The following is a 25,434-nucleotide window of genomic DNA, read 5'->3' as shown; positions in this document are numbered from 1 at the left end:
ACAATGCCTTCCTATCTACCCTGTCATAAGCCTTTTCCAAATCCATAAAGGACTAAAAAACATCACTACCTTATCCTAAAGTTTTTTCACATATCTCCCTTACCATAAAAATCTGATTCACGCAACCCCTACCAGTCCTAATCCCACTGTTCCTCACCAGTTACTCCCTCTGTTCCTTGCCTAATCCTCTCAATCAAAACCCTCCCATAAGTTTTCTCAACTACACTCAACAAACTGATCCCTCAGAAACTGCTACACTCGCACTTTTCCCCTTTTCCCTTATAAAGTGGAACTATATAGGCTCTCCTCCAGTCCTCCGGCACTCTACCCTCTTTTAGACAAACATTAAACAACCTCACCAGCCAGTCCACCATCACTGCACCTCCCTGTTTTAGACACACTGCATGACACCCTTCTAACTTAGGTGCCTTACCTGTTCTCAACATTTTAATAACTGCTTTCACCTCATCTTTTCTTATTTCTCCATTTTTCTCATTCATCACTGTCACTACTTTTCCCTCCCTATTCTTCTTCACATTTAGCACACCCCTAAAATACTCTGCCCATCTTCCTCTTGCCTTTCCTCTCCTTATCCACCTTCACCTCTGCACCTTTTACCTTTATTACTTCTCACTTACTTCACCTCAATCTTAATTTCCTTCCAAAACATCTTTTTATTACTATCAAAATTTTCTGTTATACTATTACCCCATTTCACATATCTCATTTTTGCCTCTTTTATCTTATGCTTTACTTTTCTTTTTACCTCTCACATGATAAAATTGGAGAGTAGGAGATGGGACTCAATGAGTGTTGCTACTTTCCTGTATACTACAATCAGGTAAACATGCACACACACAACTAGGTAAAAACAACTAGGTAAATACACATTCACTCTCATTCTAAATGCCCTTATGGCCCTTTCCCCTTGATAGGTAAGTGGAGTCAGTCAGAGCCAGAACCTCTATCTACGTCATACACAATTGAAATGCATTCATCCACCTCACATAAGTATGCAAAAACTGGCAATGGATGAAGAATCATTAGGTAATGATTGCTTGATCTATCTGTTAATTACCATAACTTTTATTTATATATATGTATATATATATATATATATATATATATATATCTATATGTATATGTATATATATATATATATATATATATATCTATCTATATGTATATATATTTATGAATGTTGTTAGAATTATAATGTTGACTGTTTTGTATACAAGGACTGATGTGTACAAGAACTTTGGAGCAGTAAATAAGGTGAAGATTCAATAGCAAAAACTATGTGCATGAATTTTATGAAATGACATGTCTTTAGCTGTGTTGATATTACTTGTATATAGAAATTACAGGTCACTGGACCCCCCCTTTTGATCTACTTACTGTGTCTTTTGTGTCTACAGTATCCATCTGGTGCCATACCGGTGGTACTATCGAAATTGTGAGCACTCCACATCAAGTTATCTTTTCATTAGTTTCCTGTGTGGTCACTTAAGAGTGAATTGAAGAATACAATGTTTAAAAGAGAGTACTAAACTGTTGAATAGAAATACCAGTAAATGAAAGTTGAATTAAGATGTCTGTTAGCTCCAACACTGAGTGAATCAAGTAGCTTAGCAGCAGCCAGGTCAACATGAAACAAGTGTCAACCTGGTCACTCCCATACAATGGGGAAAAGGCCAATAGTATATGCATTACACAATACCATATGGTACAAAGTCACCTCCTTGACTGGGGCTAATGATACTTGAACCAATACAGCACATTATATAAAGTAACATACATGAAATTGTCCACAGGGATAGAAGGCCTAATAAACAGCAACAACAACAATAACAATCCTCCTCCTCCTCCTCCTCCTCCTCCTCCTCCTCCTCCTCCTCCTCCTCCTCCTCCTCCTCCTCCTCCTCCTCCTCCTCCCCCTCCTCCTCCTCCTCCTCCTCCTCCTCCTCCTCCTCCTCCTCCTCCTCCTCCTCCTCCTCCTCCTCTTGCCTTTTCTTCTTTGGTTCCTTTTCACCTTTTGTGTCTTGTCCTTTTCTTGTTCCTCCACTTTCTTTGCCTTTTCCTCCACTTCCTCCTCTTGTTCGTCCATTTCCTCCTCTATCCTTCTATTGTTCCTCCTCTCTCCTCTTTCTCCTCTCTCCTCTTTCTCCTCTCTCCTCTTTCTCCTCTCCTCCTCTTTCTCATCTTCCCCCTCTTCCCTCTTTCTCCTCCCCTCTTTCCCCTCCCCCCTATTTCTCCTCCCCCCTCTTTCTCCTCCCCCTCTTTTCTCCTCCCCTCTTTCTACTCCTCCCTTTTCTCTTCTTCCCCATAATGCCCCTCTTTATTTCCCTCCTTTTTCCCCCTCTTCTTCCCCCTCTTCTTCCTCCTCTTCTTCCTTCTCTTACTCCTTCACTACCTTTTCCTCTCTCCATAGTCTTCTTCCTTCTCCTCTACTACCTTTACCTCTGTAACATTACGGGAACATTACTTGGACTATGGTGACGAGGGAGTGAATGAAGCTCAAGTGTGTTTTCTGGTTTTATTCTGGTTAGTGCGAGAGTCGACCTAGGCTGGGTCAGCAGTCAGGCTCCGAGGCTGCCCTGACTGCAAAGTTAACCACAGGCCTTGGGTCGCACTCCTCTGAGTTACAAGTACTGTAGAGAACTGCCTATGGAGACCAAAACCTGGCTCCTTATATACACAGCCGGTGTATGCTAAAGTAGCAAAGGACCCAGCCTCATGGGAACATGGCTCAGCAGGGCCAAGTTTGTGCTTTCATGAGGATACAGATGTTTGTAGTACAGGCATAATATGAACTTACCTACACAAAAGTAATATAAGGCTGAAGGCTAGCTGTTTCTACACAACATGTACATTCCTTGCCCATCCCATTTCTGCAGCGATGGTACTATAAGCCAAAGTGTTGCATAGACACACGTGTGGGGGACTATTCACCACATCTCCACCATGTCCATTCCCTGTAACTTCTCTTTCCTTCCTCCCCTCTCCCTCTTCCTGTCTCCCCCCTTTTCCTCCTCCTCCCATCTCCCTCTCCTCTCCTTTCCCTCTCCCTCCTCCTCTCCTCTTATCTCTCTTCCTCTCCCCTTATCCCTCTTCCTCTTTCCTTCACCCTCTTCCTCTCCCCTTATCCATCCTCCTCCTCCTCCTCCTCCTCATTATTTCCTCTCTTCCTAATCGTTCTTCCTTGCCCTCTTTTCTTGTCTTCTTATGTTTCCTTCCTCTTTCTTCATCCTCCTCTTCCTTCCTCCTCCTCCTTTTCCTTCTCTTCCCCCTTCCTCCTTCCTGTCTCCCCCTTTCATCCTGCTCCCCCTTCCATCCTCCTCCCCCTTTCATCATCTCCCCCCCCTTTCACATTCTCCTCCTTTCATCCTCCTCATCTTCCATCCATTCCATTCCTTCCTCCTATTCCTTTCTCTCTCCTTTCCTTGTAGTTTTTTGCTGTCCATCACCTCTCCTCTTAGTTGGTGCAATTTAAATTGTACCACATTCAGACAGTATTCCAGTATTTCTAGAGATCTGTGGGAGGGTTGCCTGAGGATTGTTACAAGATGTCATGGGACCCAGAATGTCAAATCAGGGAAATTTAAGGCAATAATTGAGCTCCATGAATATTTCAGATATTGTACAAGATTTTCTTGCTTTAAGCACTGGAAAGGATTCAGTCTGAATGAAATACTAATGAATGTAGACCTTGTCCAAGTCAGTGTGTCTCCTTCAGCTCTGTAAAGTTGCCTGGCACCTGTTAGTGGGTTAACAGGTCCTGAGACAAACTTCATGACTATCCTTTTCTTGTTTGATTTCTCTCTCTCATCCTCTTTCTCTTTCCCTTTCTCTCTCTCCCTCCTCCCCTCTTTTCCCATTCACTCCTCCTGTGTGTTAGGGGGGCCAGTGAAAGTCTAATGGACAGCACTTCTTTATTACATATTTGCACAAGGACCATAAGTCCATGGCATAGTGGAATAGCAGACACACATACCTGAATCCCAATGAAAGGTTTTATAGATTTCATTATGTAGATAGTTTCCAATTCTATAGATTCTTCAACACTCGCTATATCATCAGCTGTGTGCCTAGCAAAACATTTGGTCAGGTGATGCTTAGGCAATGAGGGTCTTCTGAAGTTGGAATGTCTTTTCTGATTGTAAGAAGACAGTCATGAGTCTCATAACATGAATAAAATGCAAAATACAAGGATACAGAACTTGGGGCCCAGACTGGAGACAGTATCAACCCCTCAGAGACTTCCAGAATGAGATAAGAGGGTTTTTTCATGAAAGTGGCAGTTGCTGACAAGATTGACGAGTTAAACACCATATGAGGACGGAGCCTTTATTTGTACAACGTTTCACTTATTACAGCTTTTTCAAGTACAAGTTGAGATACATATGCTTGAGATTAAATAAAGGGAAAGGAGGGAACGGGGAGAGAAAAGAAGGGGGGGAAGGAAGAGGAGGAGAAGGGGGGGGGATGGAACACTGGGAAAGGTTGAGAATGCTGGCCCACGGACGTTTGGGCCAGCATTCTCAACCCTTCCCAATGTTCCATCCCCACCCCTTCTCCTCCTCCTCCTCCTCTTCCTTCCCCCCCTTCTTCTTTTCTCTCCCCGTTCCCTCCTTTCCCCTTATTTAATCTCAAGCATATGTATCTCAACTTGTACTTGAAAAAGCTGTAATAAGCGAAACGTTGTACAAATAAAGGCTCCGTCCTCAAATGGTGTTTAACTCGTCAATAAGAGGGTTTACCAGTTTTGAAAATGGGCAACTCCACTGTCCATCTTGCAGGACCATCTGTCATTGGTCCCAATAAGTGGGGTGGTCATGGAAAATTCAACGTCATATACCATCCTTTTTTTTTTTTTTTTTTTTTTTTTTTCCCACCTGCTCAACAGGCAATGGAGGTGGACTCGGGTATTCAAATTTCATTTCCTACCCTCAACCCTCTTACAAGTCACACAATGATGCAGTATGTTCTTGGTGGGACGGTCACCTAGATTATCTTACACCGTCAACATTTTGTATTAAAAGATATCGGAAATCTGTCGGAAGTCATAATATTCTCCACATTTTATATATATATATATATATATATATATATATATATATATATATATATATATATATATATATATATATATATATATATATATATATATATATATATATATATGGCATAAGTTATTTTGTATTCTCACTCCCCAGGTGTTTCTCCCAGCTGTCCAGATCATACGAACCTCAGTATGGTGGATTTAGTGAATCTCCAAAGTTCCCGCAACCATCAAACTTGAATTTTCTTTTCACATACCATTTTCTCAATCCAGATTTGGATGATGCCAAGGTAAGTTTCATTATATTTTATATCAACATACCAAAATAATTTAGAAAGGCCGTTAATGTACTGAAAATAGGAAGGACACCAGGAGTGGACAGAATATAGGAGGAATGTCCTATGATAGAAAAAGTTTCAGATGGTTGGGGAATATGTATGTGGTGAGATATCAATCCATCCAATGGTCCAGGTCTCTCATGCAGAAGACACGTGGCCTTCACTTAACTAGCAACAGCCTCCAAGTAGGTCCACGAGTCTAGTTATAATTAGTAATGGACATCGTAGTCAGAGGTGTTCTGTATGGTGGTTGTATCTGGGGTAGTTTGAATCTGTGGCTATGCCTATTCAGTGTTAATCCTTTCTTTTTTCTGTTGGGATTGTTGTTGTTGGAGTATTGAGTTTAGTAGTCTTTCTTGAAGGTCTTGTTTAATTACACTGGGTAACAATTTTTTTTTTTTTTTTTAAATCGTCCAGGGTTTTCCAGCGGAATTAGACTAATTGTGATGCTCTGAGTCCGAAAATGCCCTTGGTTTTTCTCAATCAGGTCAGGATTGTTCGCTACAGACATTTAAGAAAAAAACGATTTTTCGTCCAAAAACCCAATTTCTGCGGATCATAAAAATTCGGTTTTTCCGTTTTCCTGGGGAAATAAAAGTCAACGTATCCAAATTCATTCATTTTTTATATACTCGATTACATTTGATAAGCTTAATACATGTACATGAGCGTTACGTGACACAAAAGTTCGGAGTTCACGGCGTAAATCGCCGTTTCCTCGAATTCCGTGTGTGAGCAGCTGCTGGGTTGTCTCTCTTCAGCGACCAGCAGTAGTCCGCGAGCATGACTGCGTCCCACCTCCCCTGGTACCTCGCCTCCATTTGACGCATGTGCTGATGGAACCTTTCTCCCTGCTTGTCGCTGACCGCACCAAGGTTCTCAGGAAACTTCTCCATGTGTGAGAACAGGAAATGCATCTTTATACTCATCAAACACCCGAGGTTTTGGAAGTTCTTTATCATGCTGTTGATGAGTGTGGCGTGGTTTGCTGCCTTCTTGTTCCCCAGGAAGTTGTTCACCACCTGCACAAACGACCTCCAGGCGGCGCACTCTAGCGTGTTCATGGAGTTTTCGAACTCTGTGTCCTTGATGAGCTGCCGTATCTGTGGGCCATCGAAAATGCCGGCCTTCAGCTTCTCAATGGTCACTCCAGGGAAGGCTCGCCACAGGTAGTTGAAGCACCTCCCATCCTTGTCCAGAGCGCGCGTGAACTGTTTCATTAACCCAAGCTTGATGTGAAGCGGTGGGAACAAAATCTTTTCCCGGTCAACAAGAGGTTCGTTTATGATGTTGCTCGCCCCAGGTACTAACTGCTCTCGCGCCGGCCACTCTTTCTTCACATAGTGCTGGGCTCTGTCTCGACTGTCCCACTTACATATAAAGCATGGGTACTTTGTGTACCCGGACTGCTGACCAAGTAGAACGTTCACCATCTTAACCACTTCGGTACGGGACTTAAATCTCGTGGGCAGCAGCCAATGCCAGCCGTATGACGTGTCGTAATAATAATCGCATCATAAAATATAGTCACGGCTTATATCGATCGTTCTCTCTTTCACCCGCGAATTTTGAAAACCACAGAGAATGGGATTCAGGGCGCATTTGGGAGAATGTAAAAACACAGGGGCGACTACAATAAATATAATCAAGACGCCGATATGGCAGCGTCGCGAATCCACTTGCTCCTCATGACGCCTACGTGTGCGGCACCGTATGGAAGGGGTTAAGGTCGACGCAGATGAGCCATTGGTGCTGCTCATATTGGATTTTGTCGAGCACGTACTTGACTGCTTCATATTTCTCTTTGAGAGTTGTGGAGTGCGCAAGAGGAATTGAGGCGAACTCGTTCCCGTTGTGGATGAGCACACTCTTCAAAGAGCGCTTGCTACTGTCTATGAAGAGTCGCCAATCTCTCGGATCATATTGAGGAGTGCCGAGTTTAACAAGAAGACCGGCGACATCTCGGCAGTACACGAGGTCTTCCTCCTGGCAGAAGTAGCCCATGTAGTCCTGATGCCTTCTACGAAAGAACGTGATACGCGCGTCCTCGTCGAGTAGATTTTTCTCTTTGAGTCTGGAGGCCAACAGCTCGGCGGAAGTCTTCGACAAGCTGAGATCCCGAACCAGATCATTTAAGCTCACATTGTGAAAAGGGCTGCGGACCATCTTGTGTTTCATACTCTTCTTCTGTATCTCCTCCCTCATATGCAGTGGTGGCCTCGTCGTCGCTGTCAGGAAGCTCTCTGCACGCTGGTACAGGAAGTTCTTCGCAGTGAGCAACTGGACGGCGGGCAGATGGAAGGTCGGGGTACTGGAGGCTGCTCCGATTCTTCCGGTTGATGCCAGTAGTATTACAAAGGATTACAAAGGCAAAGCATGCCGACAGGAGACCTTTTGATCCATATCTAGGTCGGATGCAAAAAAAAAAAAAAAAAAAAAAAATCATAATAATAAATTAAAACTGTAACAATGTAAATAACAATTAAAATACATAAATAAATGCATTGGTATAGTTGAATAACAAACAAACAGGTAAATAGTAAATGATAATAAATTGACATATAACTAATAATAAATGAAAATCAGACAGACAAATTATAACAAAACAAAAACAAATAATATAACATAAATTATAATCATTACAGCATCTTACTTAGGTATTTATCTAAATGATTCTTAAAGCTTCGAACTGAACTACATTGCACTACCTGTGCAGGAAGTTTATTCCATTCATTAACTACACGGTTGGCAAAGTTGTTTCTACCTACTTCCAAATTGAATCTATTTCCGGACAGTTTGAGACCATTGTTTCTTGTCTGATTCTCATTCAATGTGAAAATTTGGTCACTTTTGATGTTGTCAATTCCCTTTAAAATCTTAAAGACCTGTATCAAGTCACCTCTGAGTCTACGCTTTTTTAGGGAAAACAGATTCATGTGCTTAAGTCGATTTTCGTATGATTTATTTTTGATATTTGGAATCAGTTTTGTGGCTCGCCGTTGTACTTTTTCCAGTCTGTCAATGTCTTTAATGAGATTCGGTGACCATACGGAAACAGCATATTCCAAATGTGGACGAACTAACGATTTATATAGCTTGTTAATGAGTGATGGACTTTTGAAATCAAACGATCGCGCAATCAATCCCAGAATCTTATTTGCTTTCTCAGAGGCTGAAATACACTGCTTGGATGATTTGAGGTCGTTACTGATAATTACGCCGAGATCTTTTTCACTATCCACTTTTGTTAACGAATTGATGTTAACGAATTGATGGCGAAGAAGTAACAATCCGATTCATGGTCAGACGGCTCCCTCCAAACCATCGGAATCCCAAACTTCAGTGAAGTTTTCGTGCCCTTCGTCCACCGCCGGAGGTATTCCACGCATGTCATGCACACCGTGTGCAGTGCCCAGGACTTATCTTGGTCACCCAGCATTGACTTGAAAGTAAGCCTGGTATGCGCGCTTCACAAAGCTTGTGATGCTCTTCCTGTGCATTGACAGCGTGTATTCTCCGCAAATGTAGCAGAAAATGTCAGGATTATTCCTGCATGACCGTCGCGCCGAAGCCATATCAATACCCTGAAAAGAAAGAAATAAGTCAATTAGTCAATTTCAAACAGAAACACACCAGAAGCAACCATTTATATATGAATAATTCGCTATATTCTTCAAGAAAAATAGGATTGAACTCAAAACCCTTCAAATTATCATATGTATAGCTCGTCAGGTAGGCCTATGGCTGTATCTCAAAAAGTTGACCTGATTGAGCAAAACCAATGTGATATTCGGACTCAGAACACCAAAATTAGTCTAAATCAGCTGAGAAACCCCTGACGATTTTTTGGCTGTTACCCAGTGTTATCAGTATGTGAGTCTGTTTCTGTGTGGATATTTTTTCTACTTCTTTTTCTTGTTGCTGTAGGGACTGAAAAAAAAAAATCAAAGCATTATTACCCAAGCACTGTACAATGCACATATATAAAGAAAAATTATTTTGAAGCAAATTTAGGGCCATACAAATGACACAATGCATCATGACATAACATGATGATGATAGGGTTTAACGTCACACACTCCCCCCTATCGGGAGGCTAGGACAGTGCCCCTCACAGAGGGCTTTGTAGCGTGGAATTTAATGAACCATGCCCTTGGTTCAACTTCGCCAGTGGCAGGACTCAAACCACCCTAACCTCGACCTTTGCCGCAAGTAACAACGCCCTAACCCGCACAGCCAGTATGATAATTCTGACAACTGCAAGAGAAAAACAACCTAAAATTAAATGTGTGAAATATCAACTCATAATTTGCAATATATATATATATATATATATATATACACATACATATACCAAAGGCTTTTTCCCCCTTATATGGGGGGTAGCCAAAAAGAAAAAGGCATAGAAAATACTCCCACCCATTTCATTTCCCATATATTCCACTCTCCTCCACCCTCCTCCCTCCCTCCTATCTTGGCACCTCCTGGATGATGGGTCATCCCTGCATCCTGTCCACTGCCCTGGGTCAGAAGCAGTGTCGCAAGACACAGCACATATGCAGCAAGGCCGCTTCATAAATTCGGCGACCCCCCCCCCCCTCTCCGTCCCTTCATGCAGGAAAGGAGAAGACGGGTAGAAATCCCTTCGGGCTGTGTCAAATTTTTTCTCATACATACTTCCTCACCCCCCATCCCCCACCCACTCCCCCTCATGCATCACAGCCTCATCTATACACAACCCTTCTCCATTCACCCCTATCTTCTGTCCTCTCCCGTCCTTCCTCCACAGACATTCCTCTCTTTTGTAAAGCCCCCTTCACCCCATCCATCCATCTCATCTTAGGACATCCCCTCATATTCACTCCTTCCACCTCCGCCTTCCACACTTCTTTTACTAATCTTTCCTCACTCATTCTTTCCATGTGTCCAAACCATCCTAATACTCTTTCATCAACCCTATCTCCCAGCTCCTTTTCCACCCCTGTACTCCTCCTCACCTCCTCATTTCTCACTCTATCTAGCCTAGTAACCCCTATCATACTTCTCAAACATTTCATCTCAAACACATTCAAACTCCTTCTCTCTTCCTCTCTCATGTTCCATGTTTTTGCCCCGTACATTGCTGTTGGCACAATCACTCCTTCATATAACCTCCTCTTAGCATCCATTCCCAGATGTCGATTTCTGGTTACACTTTTTAATCCACCAAGGCATTTACTCGCTTCTCTCAATCTACATTCTACCTCCACCCCCACTCCTCCCTTTCCTGTCACATTCGCACTCAAGTATCTGAAACTATCCACTTCCTCCAGTTTCTCACCCTTAATGCTCACTTCCAGCCTACTGTCACTCTCTCCCCTTGTACATCTCATCACTGCCCCCCCCCTAAGTTACCTGGGAGCTGTGGGTCCCTTGGAAGAGAGACTTGGGGTATGTCAATAGGCAGACAAGTAACAAATGTGGTTAACTGTGGAAATTATTGAGCTAAAAAATTAACTCTACTCTCACCCAAGGAATAATAATATTGCCAAAACAGAAATGTAATGTCGACAAGTACTTACTCAAAGGCAGTATTAATCTTCAGGAAATAGAAAAATAATCACAGCTATGGAAATTAAAACTAAACACAGATGCCACTCTTTTCTCCAACAAAGGTGTGCAAAGAACAGTAGAATAAATAGATAAATAAGAACTCGTACACATAAGGCCAAGTTCTCAAACATCCATCTAAAATACCCAAGCCCAGATGCAACCACCACACAGAGGATGTAGAACACTATACTACAGTCCCCTGCACTAACAATCCCTAGACAACAACACAATATATCTTCCCTGAGTGACTTATGGTCTCATCAGGAGGCTCTTGCCATTTAACTGCAGGACACTGGTCTTCTGCAAGAGAGACCAGGGGCAATGGACTGATTGACTGCAATAAAGGCCTTGACTGATGTCTCCCTCCATTAGGATTTGCAGCCCCCACAGTCTCCAGATGATGCCCAAGATCTTTTTCTATCAGCTTTAACAGTTATTCCTCTACTTTTTCACAAAAGGAGAACTGAAATCTGGTGACTAATTAAAGGGTTAAGGTGTCTCAATATCGTACACTGCCCCACTCATACCCTATCTAGACAGTAGCAATATCCTCCATAAGTGACATGTAGGCCACATCATGAGGTCATTGCTGATTACCAGGAGGGCTGTGGAACCTCCTGCAAGAGTGACAAGGGCCAACAGGTTGATTGAACCGCTTAGAACTTGGCCATAGTCAGTGATATCTCTGCTTATGATTTCAGAATGTAGGCAGTCATTTGATTGACTTCAGTCATTACACATATTTGAGCAGCTCCATAGGAGAGTGATCCAATATCCTTAGCCCACCAGACCCTGATTTCATGCTCAGCCAGCCTATATAAACTTCCTGGGAGTTGGATTCGTCTCCCTCTGAGTTACCATGGTCAAGGGAGATCAATCCAATTCCCACCAAGCAGTGCAGGAAGTCAAGGTTGGCTGGTTTAGCACTAAATTGGGGTTTGGCGGCCTGTGGCACTTGGATCACTCTCCCACAGAGGTACTCGTTTGGGAGTTGCATTCTGGTTTTTGACCACCTATGTGGTTTCAACTTGGAGCAGTAATCGCCCTTTGTTTTGAACCTCAGTAGGTACATGAGCAGCTTGGTATCTGTTTTAGGCACCATTTCAACATAGGTGCTAGGAGAAGATCAGCAAGGAACTGCAGAGGTAGCATATGCATGTGAAGAGAACACAGAATGACAAATTAATCCAAAAGAATGTTTGATGCAAAAGCTGAAGGAAGGAAAGGAAGATAGAAAAGTGGTTATAAAAAATGGAAGAGTGTAGAACCATAAGAAAAAAAAAGGAAACTAGTAAAAGTGGAGGAAGTGGATATACTTGGGAATGGAAAGATATATGGAGAAGAGCACTGTCACTGGTTGAGCAGTAGTTCTGAATATTTGATATATATATATGTATGTGATCTATGATTATTTCATTTCCAGGCTGGCTCTGATATGGCATTACATACACTTGCTATGATGAACAAAGGAGGAATCCATGACCATGTAGCACAGGTAAGCCCACTCAGATTGTTTGTGTGATACACTGTATATATGTATACTGTAGGACCAATGTTGGGTGCACAATTGTGGTGGTTCTGTAAGATGAACAATAGAATCATCTTCCTGATACTTTTGCTTTTTTAACCCACCAATATTATTACCTACATGTGAGGGTGCATTACTAAGGGGCTGATACAGCACAACATGCTTGCTTAATCTTCCTAAAGGTGCCAGGTATTAAAAGTATTACATTATTCGCATAGATCTCTTTTCCATCTTTGTCCTCCATAGAAGACGAAACTTCTTAATTGCACAACAAAAGGAGGAGGCCTGGTTTGTATTGAATGGGAGGGGAAGCAATTGTGGTTGTCCATAATAAATCTGCAGTGCTAGTTTGACTTAAGAAAAAATGCAGGAAAATAATGGTAATTTTGAATTGAACGTTGACTCTATAGCAGAGATATATAGGGGAGCCATGCCAAGGTACTATGTAAACAGACCAATCAAAATGCTAGCTAGACATTGTATATACAATGAATCATTTTCAGGCTTTGGTAAGTACGAGAGAAGAAATTTGAATCGAATCTTAGACATGGAAAGGGAAATGAGTAATAACAGAAAATGGTGGGAGAACGAATTCATGGAACTAAGGAAAGAAATTGTAGAATTAATGGAATGTTTAGCCCAAGCTAACATTGAAATATCCAATCTAAAAAGAACAAACTCGGAACTAAAAACAAAACTCAAGGTAATGAAAAATATAATAGAGGTTAAGCGTGAAAATGAAAAGATGAAAATTAATGACACTACCAGTAGTGAAAACTTAAAAAGATAGATAAATAACAAAATACAGGAAATGACTGAAAGAATTGAAGAAAACTTAGCTGAGGAAAGTATGCAAAAGGTTAAGAAATGGAAGAAAAATTGAAAAAATTAAGAAATTGCCTTTAAAGAAATAGTCCAACAACAGATGCAGGAAAATGCAAAAGATTCAATCATTCAAGGAATTAAAGAAAAGGCAAAATGGGTTAGAGATGCAGTGGATAGGAAAAAATGTATTGTGGTATATGGATTAAGGGAAAAACATGGTCTGGTGAGGTACATGAGAGGAAAGGCAGAAAAAGTAACAGCAATATCAATTTTAAAAGAAATAAAAGGTGATCAGGAAGTAGAGAAAGATATAGATGAAGTGTATAGAATGGGACATTATTCTAAGGAAAGAAATTATCCCCTAAAGATAAAACTAAGATCACAAATAGTAGTAGAAGACATATTAGAAAAAGCAAGCAAGTTGGCAAGGAGCGAACACTACAACAAGATATGGATAAAAAGAGTGATTTGTGTTGAGGAATTAGAAAAAGGGAAGACACTAAAAGATGAAACTAAGGAAAAAATGCAAAGAGAACGGAGACCGAAAGCAAGGAATTCTATTGGAGGGTAATCGACATGAGGCTGAGAAAATGGTACATCAGAATGGGCGAAACAAAAACCGAAAAAAATTAAAAGTGGCATATACTAAGACTGACGGATTAATTTCAGGACTGAATGAACTAAATGATTACCTGTTAGATGAAAAACTAAACATAATGGGAATTGTGGAGACAAAATTAAGGGGTCCAATACCACCCAACAATGTTGGACACCGGCTATACAATTATTGGATTAAAAACAGAAACTATAAACAGGGAGGAGGAATCATGTTCTTGGACAAGAAAAACTTAAATTTGACAAAAATTACTGAGGGTAAGAACAATGTAGAAATGATCATGATAAAAGTCAAAGACAGGGACATGAAATGTAGAAAGTTTGTGGCGATGTATGTGCCCCCAAAAATAAACGCTTGAAAAGAGAACGAGCATTCGAAAATGTTAGAAGATATGACATTAAATGAGATACTAAAGGGCGGAGGTAACCTGGTAATTATGGGGGATTTTAACTGCAAAGAAATTTGTTGGGAGGAAATGACAGTGAAGGGTGGAGAGGATCCATGGGGTAATGTATTACTGGTGTTATGATTCATCGCATACATTTATAACCTTTCAAAATAATCCATAAGATACTATTGGGAAATGAAAAAATGCAATGTTTTCTATTATATTATACCATTGAACTCTCAAAGATTTAAATAAATAATTTGTAATGGCACTGGAACAATTCTTAAAACAAATGTACAGTCGAACCTCGAAAGCCCGGTCTAATTGGGGGTAAGGGTGGTCCGGTCCTGCCAAAAGTCCGGTCATCGAAAATATCGCCCTAACACCCGTAGATTTTCATAGCAGTATACGTATAGGTAATATATATGGCATAGAAACACATAAGAATAATACTCTAACACTGTAATAATAATAATACTGTAATAATAATACTAATAATTCTGTAATAACTGTAATACAGGCATGTAAATGTACTGTATATAGTGTACTGTACTGTATTTTTTATTACGTACACTGTAAATATTGGAAGGTATGCACATGGGACAGTGGTGGCGGCCAGGGTTGCCGCGTTTTCTACACTGCTGTGTAGAATGGGAGTGTTGCCATACCGGGGCATACATTTTTTCGGGCGTGTGCAGACTTTCATAGCAAGATATACTTGTCAAACTTTGACAAAATGTTGGCTCTAGTTTTTTTATTCTTGAATGTATATAAGGCCCCCATGCCCTAACATATTCAGAAAGATATAAAAATTATTTTTTTATATTATTATCGGTAAAAGAAAGCTGAAACTAGCGTAGAATTTTTTCTACACGGTAAAAACGTATCTTTTGGGGTATGATATTTTATAAGTAACACAATTACCAATGAAAGTCGTATTTTGATGTACCATTTATTATTTGATAACTAGTTCTATGATTTTTAAACAAAAGTTTGAGTTTTTGAATGTTTTTAACAGCCCGCTGATATGTAGAAAAAATTTCCTTATGTCCTTGTGCAGTTGCCACATGCCGCTATTTTACTACGTTTTGGTACAAAATTCTACGAAACGGCAGCCCTGGTGGCGGCTTGACTGGGCCGGGTTTGAGTACACGTGTACGTCCGTCGCTGCCACCTACTGGGCAAGTAGGGAACTTTGCTTGAAAAGTCCGCCCTTTGTTCATTTTGACCGGTCATACGAGGGTCCGGGCTTTCAAGGTTCGACTGTATATATTTCCTATGGTGAATTCAATAGTTCAAAACTAATTTCAAAGGGGTATTCTGGCCTTACCAAAACAACACTGATGTGTCCATCTCCTTCAACTCTCCAGCCAACACTCCTGGGTCCCCCCCCCCCCTTAACCCCTTCCATATGGTGATGCCTACGTAGGCGTCATGAGGAGCAAGTGGGTACGCGAGGCTGCCATATCGGCGTCTTGATTATATTTATTGTAGTACCTGCGTGACCCCCATACTCTGTAAACTGGCTTCATCATATTTTCTATGGTTATCAAAATTCATGGGTGAAAGAGAACGAGCATTACAGGGGTTACTTTATTTTTTATAATGCAAGTATTATGACACAACATCGCACATCTGGCAGCTAATGCTGCCCGCGAGATTTTGGCCCGGAGTGAAGAGGTTAACAAACAACAACAATTTATTGACATGATCCAAACAAAATAACAGTGTATACATCCACACCAACCTTTAACACCAAACAATATTACATACAATCAAACCATGATCAACCCAATCTAATCATGAATATCAATGCATTAATGTACCATGCAGAAGCACCCACTATGATTTGAAACTCGTTCGAAGCGCCATTGAACAAAAGCAAGCAACAATGGGACCACACAAAACATGAAAAATGTACACCTTCATAACACTGGACATGACCATGGAATATACATATATATCATGGCTTTTTCCCCCTTACAAGGGAGGTAGTAAGAGCCATCAAGACTGGATTTAATATTTACAACAGAACCTGAAATTGTATTTACCTAGTTGTAATATACGGGAGGGGAGCTATGCTCGTGGTGACCCGTCTTTGTATCTCTCCGCATCAAGTTTTATCTTAAAATCTTGTATAGTGTTAGCACATACTGTTTTGTTGTCTAATTTGTTCCATGTATTTATCGTTCTGTGTGGGAAACTGTTCCTTTTCAAGTTTTTTCTATAACTATCCTTTTTCGATTTTTTTCCGTGTCCTCTTGTTTTACCGTTTTCCCACACTAATAGGTCATTCCTGTCTAAAACTTCCATTCCTTTCATTATTCTGTAGATAGCAAATCTTCTCTTTCTCTTTGTTCCAGAGTTGGTAGGTTCAATTTGGATAGTCTTTGCTCATATGTTAGTTCAGCGAGTGTCGGTGCTAGTTTGGTTGTCGCTCTTTGTAATCTTTCTAGTTTCTTAATATTCTTTTTGGTACTGGGTGTCCAGTGATGCTGCGTACTCAAGTTTTGGTCTTATTAGTGTAGTTAGTATTTTCCTTATAATTTCTTTGTCCATATAAGTAAATGCCACTTTGATTGCTCTCAATAAGTTGTAGGTTTCTCCGAACATCTTATTTATATGCTTATCTGGTTTCATGTCCTTTCCAATCATCACTCCAAGATCTTTTTCATAGTTTTTTTTTTTTTTTTCCCAATTCTGTAATCTTTTGATATTCTGTTTCTACTCTTTCCAAATTCCATTATACTGCATTTCTTAATATTGAATTTTACTTCACACTTTTGAGTCCAATTCCATATTGTGTCCAGATCTTGTTGCAATGAGTTGCAGTCCTCTTCCGTTTTTACCTTCTTAAGTAATTTTGCATCATCTGCAAAAAAAATTATATAGCACTCCACGCCTTCATTCATGTCATTAATGTATACAGCGAACATGATCAGGGCCAGTACTGATCCTTGCGGGACACCGCTTTTTACTTCTTCCTAGTTGGAGAATTTTTCTCTAATTACAACTCTCATTTTCCTCCCAATCAGGAAGTCTTTCATCCATTCCAATAATTTTCCTCTGATGCCACCTTTTGACTCTATCTTATTTATTAGTTTCCTATGAGGTACCTTATCGAATGCCTTTTGCAGGTCCAGAAAAGCAGTCTGCCCATCCATCTCTTTCTTGTATTATGTCTATTAATCTTGAGTAACAGCAGATCAGATTTGTTGCACAGGATCTCCCTTGTCTAAATCCAGATTGATTTGAGTTCAGTATAGATTTTTCTTCCAGGTATTTAACCCATCTGTTTTTGATCACTCTTTCACAAATTTTTGCTATTGTGCTTGTTAGTGAGACCGGTCTGTAGTTAGATGGATCTTCCTTATCACCTCCCTTATAAATTGGTACAATGTTTGCTTTTTTCCAGTCCAATGGTACTTTTCCTTCTTTAAGTGAGGATTTAATTATATCATATATTTTGTCAGTTAATTCTTCCATGCATTCTTTCAGTATCCAGTTTGCTATTCTGTCTGGGCCATGTGATTTTCTGACATCCAGGGTTGTAATTTGATCGCTGATTTCTTTTTGTGTTACGTTTATTTCTTTCATTGCTGGGGATAATTCTCTCTCTCTAACTTCACTGCTAGGCGAGTTTTCTATTGTGAATACTGATCTGAAGTGGTTGTTCATTATTTCAGCCATTTCCAGTTCTTCTGTAAATTCCTTTTTATCTTGGCGCAGTTTTTCTATTTCTTGTTTGTTTTTCAGTTTTCCATTTACATATTTGTAAAATAGTTTGGGTTCTTCTTTACATTTGTCTATTATCTTTTTTTCATAATTTCTCTTTTCATCTCTGCGTATTTTTAACATATTCGTTTCTTAGTTTGATGTATGTTTGCCATTTGCTTTGTTTCTTATCTCTTTTCCATTTTTTCCAAGCTTTGTCTCTTTTTTCCTTTGCTTCACTACATCTTTTGTTGTACCAGTTCTTTATGTATGCCTTTTCCATTTTTTGTTGTGGTACAAATTTGTTCACTCCTTCATTATAAATTTCTTTTAGTATGTTCCATTTTTCTTCTATCCCTGTATCTTCGTTTTGGAATTTTTCCCAGTTTGCATTGCGAAAGAATATTTTAAGTTTCTCAAAGTTTGTTTTGTTATACATAGGTCTTCCTATTCTATGTTTATCATTTTTGCTTTGGTCTGTTTGTTCTTTCAATTCCATTTCTATTAGTACGTGGTCACTTTTTCCTATCGGAGTTTTGTAAATAATATTTTCGATTATCTCAGGTTCTGTCGTAAGTATTAAGTCCAATTTTGAGGGTTCTTCATTTCCTCTATATCTAGTATTTTCTCTAATCCACTGGGTCATTGTGTATTCATTGGTCAAGTCAAGGAGTACATTGCCCCAGTGTTTCTCTCCCCCTTTCACTGTCATATCTTCCCAGCATATTTCTTTTGAATTAAAGTCACCCATAATTACTGTATTTCCTCCATCCTTCAGTGTTTCAATTAGTTCTTCTTTTGTATCATCTAGTAACTCGGCGTGATCCCTTTCTGTCCAGGCTTGTGTTTTAGGAGGTACATATACCACTGCAAATTTTCTTTTCTTCATTTTTTTACCTTCGACTTGTACTATAATTGATTCTACATTATTTTTTCCTTCAGTTATTTTTGTTACAGTTAAATCTTTCTTGGCCAAAATTAGAACTCCTCCGCCCTGTTTGTTCTTTCTATTCTTTGTCCAACAGTTATATTCACCTGTGGATAAAATTGAATACAAGACATCATTTGGAAAGAGTGACCATATACTTACAGAGACTGAACTAAAAGAAGAAATATATATGGAGAGAAATGAAAAGTACAAAAAAGGAAGACTGTATAACAAAACGGACTTTGGAAAAATAAAGAAATTTGTTAAAAATGCAAATTGGGAAATATTCTACATGGAAGAGACAAAAGCAGAAGAGAAATGGGAGATCTTGATGGATATCTATAATGAAGGAGTGAATAGGTCCATACCAAGACAGAAACAAGGGAGGGTGTACTATAATGCTGGTTCAATAGAAGATGCAATGGGGTGAAACATAGAAGAGACAAAGCTTGGAAAAGATGGAGAAAAGATAAAAAACCTGGAAAATAGCAAATATATATAAACTATAGAAATGAGTAAAAGTGTGAAGAGAGGAAAAGAGGAACTATGAAAAAGACATTATAGAAAAATGCAAAGAGTACCCTAAACTATTTTATAGATATGTGAGTGGTAAACTTAAAAATAAAGAGGAAATGGTGAAAATACAGAATACACAGATGTAGAAATGGCCGAAGTCATGAATATTCACTTCAAGTCTGTTTTCACTTGAGAGAGGATACAGTATTGGGATGAAGAAAGCGAAGTGTGATCTCCCCCCATAAGCGAAATAATAACAACACAAAAAGAAATAATGGAGCAATTAACAAACCTTGATGGTAGGAAATTGCACAGCCCAGACGGAATTGCAAAATGGATATTAAAAGAATACAAAGAAGAACTAATGGACAAAATATATAACATAATAAGTTGCTCACTTAAAGAAGGAAAAATATCAAAAGACTGGAAAAATGCCAACATTGTACCAATATATAAAAGAGGAAACAAGGAAGAACCAACTAATTTGACTGGTCTCTCTAACAAGCACTGTAGCCAAAATTTGTGAGAAAATTATCAAGAATAGATGGGTAAAACACCTGGAAGAAAATAACATAAACCCAAGACAATTTGGGTTTAGACAGGGAAGTTCATGTACCACAAATTTAATCTGTTTTTACTCAAGACTAATAGATATAATAAAAGAAAGGAATGGATGGGCTGATTGTGCTTTCTTGGACTTACAAAAAGCCTTCAGCAAGGTATCACACAAAAAATTATTTTAAAAAATTGGAAAACATAGGGATACAAGGGAACCTACAAAACTGGATGGAGTACATCCTGGATGGTAGAAAGATGAGAGTAGTACTTGGAAAAAAATGTTCAGGTTGGAAGGAAGTGATTAGTGGAGTTCTGCAAGGATCAGTATTGGCTCCAATAATGTTTGCTATTTATGTGAATGACATGGATGATGATGTGGAATGTTGTGTGAGTTTCTTTGCAGATGATGCTAAATTGTTGAGGAAAGTAAAAACTGAAATGGATTGTGAATCACTACAGAGAGACCTAAACAAGTTTTGGAAATGGAGTCAGAAATGGGAAGTGGACTTACCCATTAAGAAGTGTAGCATAATGGAGTTTGAACAAAGTAAAAAATAGAATATCAGGACAATATAAAATTGGAACTAAGGAGGTAAAGAGAGTGGGATCTGAAAAAGATCAGAGTAATTATCTCAAATGACTTGTCCCCTGATAAACAAATAAACAAAATTGTCTGAGAATTCTATAACTTGCTAAGATCAATAAAAGTGGCGTTTACCTATTTAGACAAAGAAATTATTTAGAAAATATTAGTCACACTGATAAGGCCTAGACTGGAATATGCGGTGACATTATGGTCACCCAGCACCAAAAAGAATATAAAGAAAATTTAAAGAATCCAGAGAGCAACCACAAAAATGGCTCCAACACTTTCAAACTTGTCGCATGAAGAGAGACTGGCTAAATTGGAGTTACAGACTTTGGAGCAAAGAAGAGAGAGAAGTGACCTACTGACCATCTATAGAATCATGAAGGGCACAAATACTCAATAGAGAGGACTTGTTAAATTGGGACAAGAGAAACAGAAGAGGACATGGAAAGAAAATCAAAAAAGATTGTTATAGAAGAGATCTGAAGAAGAACAGTTTTCCACACAGAGTGGTGGACACTTGGAACAAAGTGGATGAAACAATAGTGTGTGGAAAAATCATACACAAATTTAAGAGCAAACTAGGCACTGCAAGATACAAAGGTGAGACACCAGGAGCATAGCTCCCCTTCCCATAAGATACAACTAGGTAAATACAAAATATCCCTAGACAACAAGTTTTTCCTTGAGTGACAAATGGGTCTGTCCAGCAGCGTGCCATGGGAAATCATAGATCTCCTGCAAGAGAAACCTATGGCAAGGGTTTGAATAATTAATGTATTTTTCTTTTCCAGGGCTTTGCAAGGTACTCAACAGATGAGAAATGGCATGTCCCCCACTTTGAAAAAATGTTGTATGACCAGGCTCAGCTTGTGCATGCTTACCTTGATGCTTACCAGATTACCAAAGAAGCATTATATGAAGAGGTTGTCAAAGATATCTTGACCTATGTCTTGAGGGATTTGAGTCACCAAGTAAGGAATTTGCCTAATTTTGTGGAAGGGGTATTTAGGGATTTCTCCCCATCCTCTCATTTTATGCAATGGGGGGATGGAGAGGGGGGGTCGCCGATTTAATGAAGTGGCCTTGCTGTGGATGTGCTGTGTCTTGCGACACTGCTTCTGACCCAGGGCAGTGGACAAGGTGCAGGGATGACCCGTCATTCAGGAGGTGCTCAGATAAGAGGGAGGGTGGAGGGGTGTGGAGTGTATTCAGGGATGGAATGGGTGGAAATTATTTTATGCCTTTTTCTTTTTGGCTACCCCCCTTGTAAGGGGGAAGAAGCCTTGGTATATGTATGTATGTATTTAGTGCATGTAAAGTGGAGAAATAAAGATGAGAGGAGGCAGGTGCTGAAAATGTTAGTTGAGTGAGAAGGGGAAAGAGGATGAATACTGGGCAAAACTGAAATACATGGAATATGTCTAGAAAGAGGGTAATGGGAAGTGAGTTTTTTTTATCAACATTCCTAAATCTCCTCTTTTGATTTTCAAATGGGTTCACTACCCATGGAATAGTTTAAAGATGGTCTTTTGCAGCTATTGCCAATTTCCAGTACTTTGCATTTTTGGTATTAAAGTTAATTTTCCATTCTTGGTTCCATGCAAAAATAATGTGTAGATCTTTTCACAATAGCCTGCAGCCCTCCTCGTTTTTCACTCTTATGAATTTTATGGTGATAGGATAGGAAAATAGAGGAGAAATAACTAAAGATGAGGTAGCAAGCAGCTCTGAAAATAATGAGAACAGGTAAGGCACTTGTTAGATGGGTGTCTTGTGGAGTGTTTGAAGGAGGAGGTACAGTAATAGTGGAGTGGCTAGTGAAGTTGTTTAATGTGTGTCTAAAAGAGGGTAGAGTGCTGGAGAAGTGCCTGTATAACTCCGTTTTACAAGGGAAAAGAGGGCAAATGTGAGTGTAGTAGTTTCAGATGTATGAATTTGTTGAGTGTAGTTGGTAAGGTTTCTGAGAGGGTTTTAATTGAGAGGAACAGAGGGAGTAATTGGTGAGGAGCAGTGTGGGCTTAGGAAAGGCAGGGGTGGCATGGATCAGATTTTTGTGGTAAGGCAGATATGTGAGAAAACTTTAGGAAAAGATAAGGATGTTTTTTGGGCCTTAATGGATTTGGAAAAGGCTTATGACAGGGTAGACAATTAGACACTGTGGGAGGTTTTGCAGGTATGTGAGATTTGGGGAAAGTTGTTAAGGGCAGTCAAGAGGTTTTATGAGAATAGCAGAACCTGTGTTAGAATGGGAAATGGAGTGGGAGTGGTTTAAGGTAAAGGTGGGACTGTGTCAGGGATGTGTCATGTCACCATGGATGTTCGATGTGTACATGGATGGGGTGGTGTGGGAGGTAGAGGAGAGGGTAATGGGCTAGGGTTCTGGAGATAGCTGAAGAAAATGGAGAAAAGTGGGAGATGAGCCAGTTGTTGTTTGTTGACAACAATGCATTTGTAGCAGGAAGGAGGGATTAAGGGAGTAGTGATGGAGTTAGGAAAGGTATGCAATAGGAGGAAGTTGAAGGTAAATGTGGGTAAAAGCAAGGTGATAAGATGTACAAGGGTAGAGGATGGCAGTGAGCTGGAAGTAAGTCTAAAAGGAGCAAGGCTGGAGGAAGTGAATAGCTTTAGGTATTTGGTGCTGTATATGGCAGGAAAGGGAGGAGTGGATGTGAAGGTAAATTGTAGATTGTGAGAAGCAAGTAAATGCCTTTGGAGATTAATAAGTGTCATAAGAAATAGGCATCTGGGAATGGATGCAAAGAGGAGATTGTATGAAGGGGTGATTGTGCCAGTGGCATTGTATGGGGTAGAGACTTGGAATTTAAGAGAGGCAGAGAAAAAGTTTAAGTGTTTGAGATGAAATGACTGAGAATTATGGTAGGGGTTACTAAGTTGGATAGAGTGAGAAACGATGAAGTGAGGAGGAGTGCAGGATTGGAAAAGGAGTTGGGAGATAGGGCTAATGAAAGATTATTAGGATGGTTTGGACAAATGGAAAGAATGAATGAAGAAAGATTAGGAAAAGAGGTGTGGAAGGCAGAGGTGAATGGAGTGAACTTGAGGGGACAACTGAGAATAAGATGGATAGATGGGGTAAAGAGGGTGTTGTACAAGAGGGGAATGCTGAGCAAGGAAGGGAGAAGGTAGGAGATAGGAATGAGTGGAGAGCCTCTGTGTATAGATGATAATGTTATGCAAGGAAGGGAGGGGCAATGGATGGGGGATAGGGGATGTTTATGTGTGAATGATATTTTGACACAGACCAAAGGGATTTCCCGATTTTCTCTCTTTCTGCATAAGGGAACGGAGAGTGGGGGTTGCCAATTAGGTGAAGCATCCTTCCTGTGGATGTACTGTGTCTTACTACATTCCCTCTGACCCAGGGCAGTGGGCAGGATACAGGGATGACCTGTTATCCATAAGGAGTTGAGATGGGATGGGGGAAAGGGTGGTGGAAGGGAGTGGAATGGGTGGGAGTAGGTATGTGCTTTTGGCTTGGCTATCTCGGTTATAATGATGGAAAAGCTCTTGGTATGGATAGATAATTTTTACATCATCAGCAAATGTGTTAGCATAGCTTGTTGTACCTTCTATCATGACATTTACATAGACAAGAAACATTATTAGTATAAACACTGAACCCTGTGGAACCCTGCTCTTTTAGTGACCTGAATAGTGTAATAATTTTCACATTTTTCTCCTTGATCTTTCAAAGTTGGCAGACCCAGTGCTTTTAGTCTTTCCTTACATGGTTTGTCTGCCAAGCTGGGGACCAGTTTGGTTGCTGCCCTTTGTATTCTTTCAATCTTGCTTATTTGTGTGTGTGTTTGTGTTTACCTAATTTTAGTATACAGGAAAGGTCCAACACTTTGTATCCAGTCACCTACTCTCCAATTTATTATACCTAGTATTGCATCAAAGAAGAGTCGTAGGGTTGGTAAAAGAGAAATTTAAAGTAGGTAGTAGAAATGGGGAATAGAAATAGGTTGAAGTGATCAGCATTTTTCCTTGAGTAGAGACCAATCTCCAACTCTCAAAGAATTGTGTGTGACTGTGGTCTATAGTCACTAAAGTTCTTAAAATATTGACTCGTAAAACTAATGCAATCATTATCACGTATGGGGATCATATGATATATGTATGTTTTGTCATTACATCCAGATAACAGCTGAACTATAATTTCCCATTTAAAAGGCTGGAGGTTTCTTCAGTGCTGAAGATGCAGACTCTTACCCAACCTCAGAATCTGAGGAAAAAAAGGAAGGGGCCTTTTGTGTGTGGACTCATGAAGAGATTCAGGAGATTCTTTCAGATCCTATCAAACCTGAATCTGATGTTACTCGTGCTCAGTTGTTCTGCCATCACTTTTCTGTAGTAGAAGGTGGTAATGTAAATCCTTATCAGGTAAGCTCAGTAATAGTTATTAGTAACATCTGTGATATGTATGCAGTTTCACTTATTGATATTTTCATGTTATTGCCAAAAGACATGATTTCAATATGCAGGGATGCTCTAAAAAATTTTGGACTAGGAGGTAGAGAAGGGGATGTGCCATACATTCTCCTCTTGCCAAAAGACAAGATTTCAATATACAGAGATACTATATGAAGTTTTGGACAGGAGCTAGAATAAGGATGTACCATGCATTCTCCTGTTGCACTATAGCTATACTGACACTGAAACAGTTTTTGGAAGTGTTTCAGGAATTCTTCCTTAATATATTCCTGTCAATCAGTCAATCCATTGCCCCCAGGTCACTCTTGCAGGAGACCAATTA

At 39.8% G+C, this 25,434-nt stretch overlaps 1 protein-coding gene across 1 annotated transcript in view; it reads left to right on the top strand.

Moving 5' to 3' along the window:
* Nucleotides 1-5,216: 5,216 nt before the first annotated feature.
* Nucleotides 5,217-25,434, top strand: part of LOC143032903 (spermatogenesis-associated protein 20) — a gene marked incomplete at its 5' end in the record, with an annotated part of 46,223 nt that continues 26,005 nt past the window's right edge. Inside the window, 4 exon segments of the mRNA XM_076198140.1 lie at nt 5,217-5,352; nt 12,416-12,487; nt 21,449-21,628; nt 24,852-25,061. Coding sequence (XP_076054255.1) covers nt 5,217-5,352; nt 12,416-12,487; nt 21,449-21,628; nt 24,852-25,061 — 598 coding nt within the window.

This window comes from Oratosquilla oratoria, chromosome 14, assembly GCF_046742065.1.
Source record: "Oratosquilla oratoria isolate Oo_2021 chromosome 14, ASM4674206v1, whole genome shotgun sequence".
In the NCBI taxonomy this organism is placed as follows: Eukaryota; Metazoa; Arthropoda; class Malacostraca; order Stomatopoda; family Squillidae; genus Oratosquilla; species Oratosquilla oratoria.
Note: the sequence above shows the minus strand (reverse complement) of the source record. Positions and strands in the feature narration are given on the sequence as shown.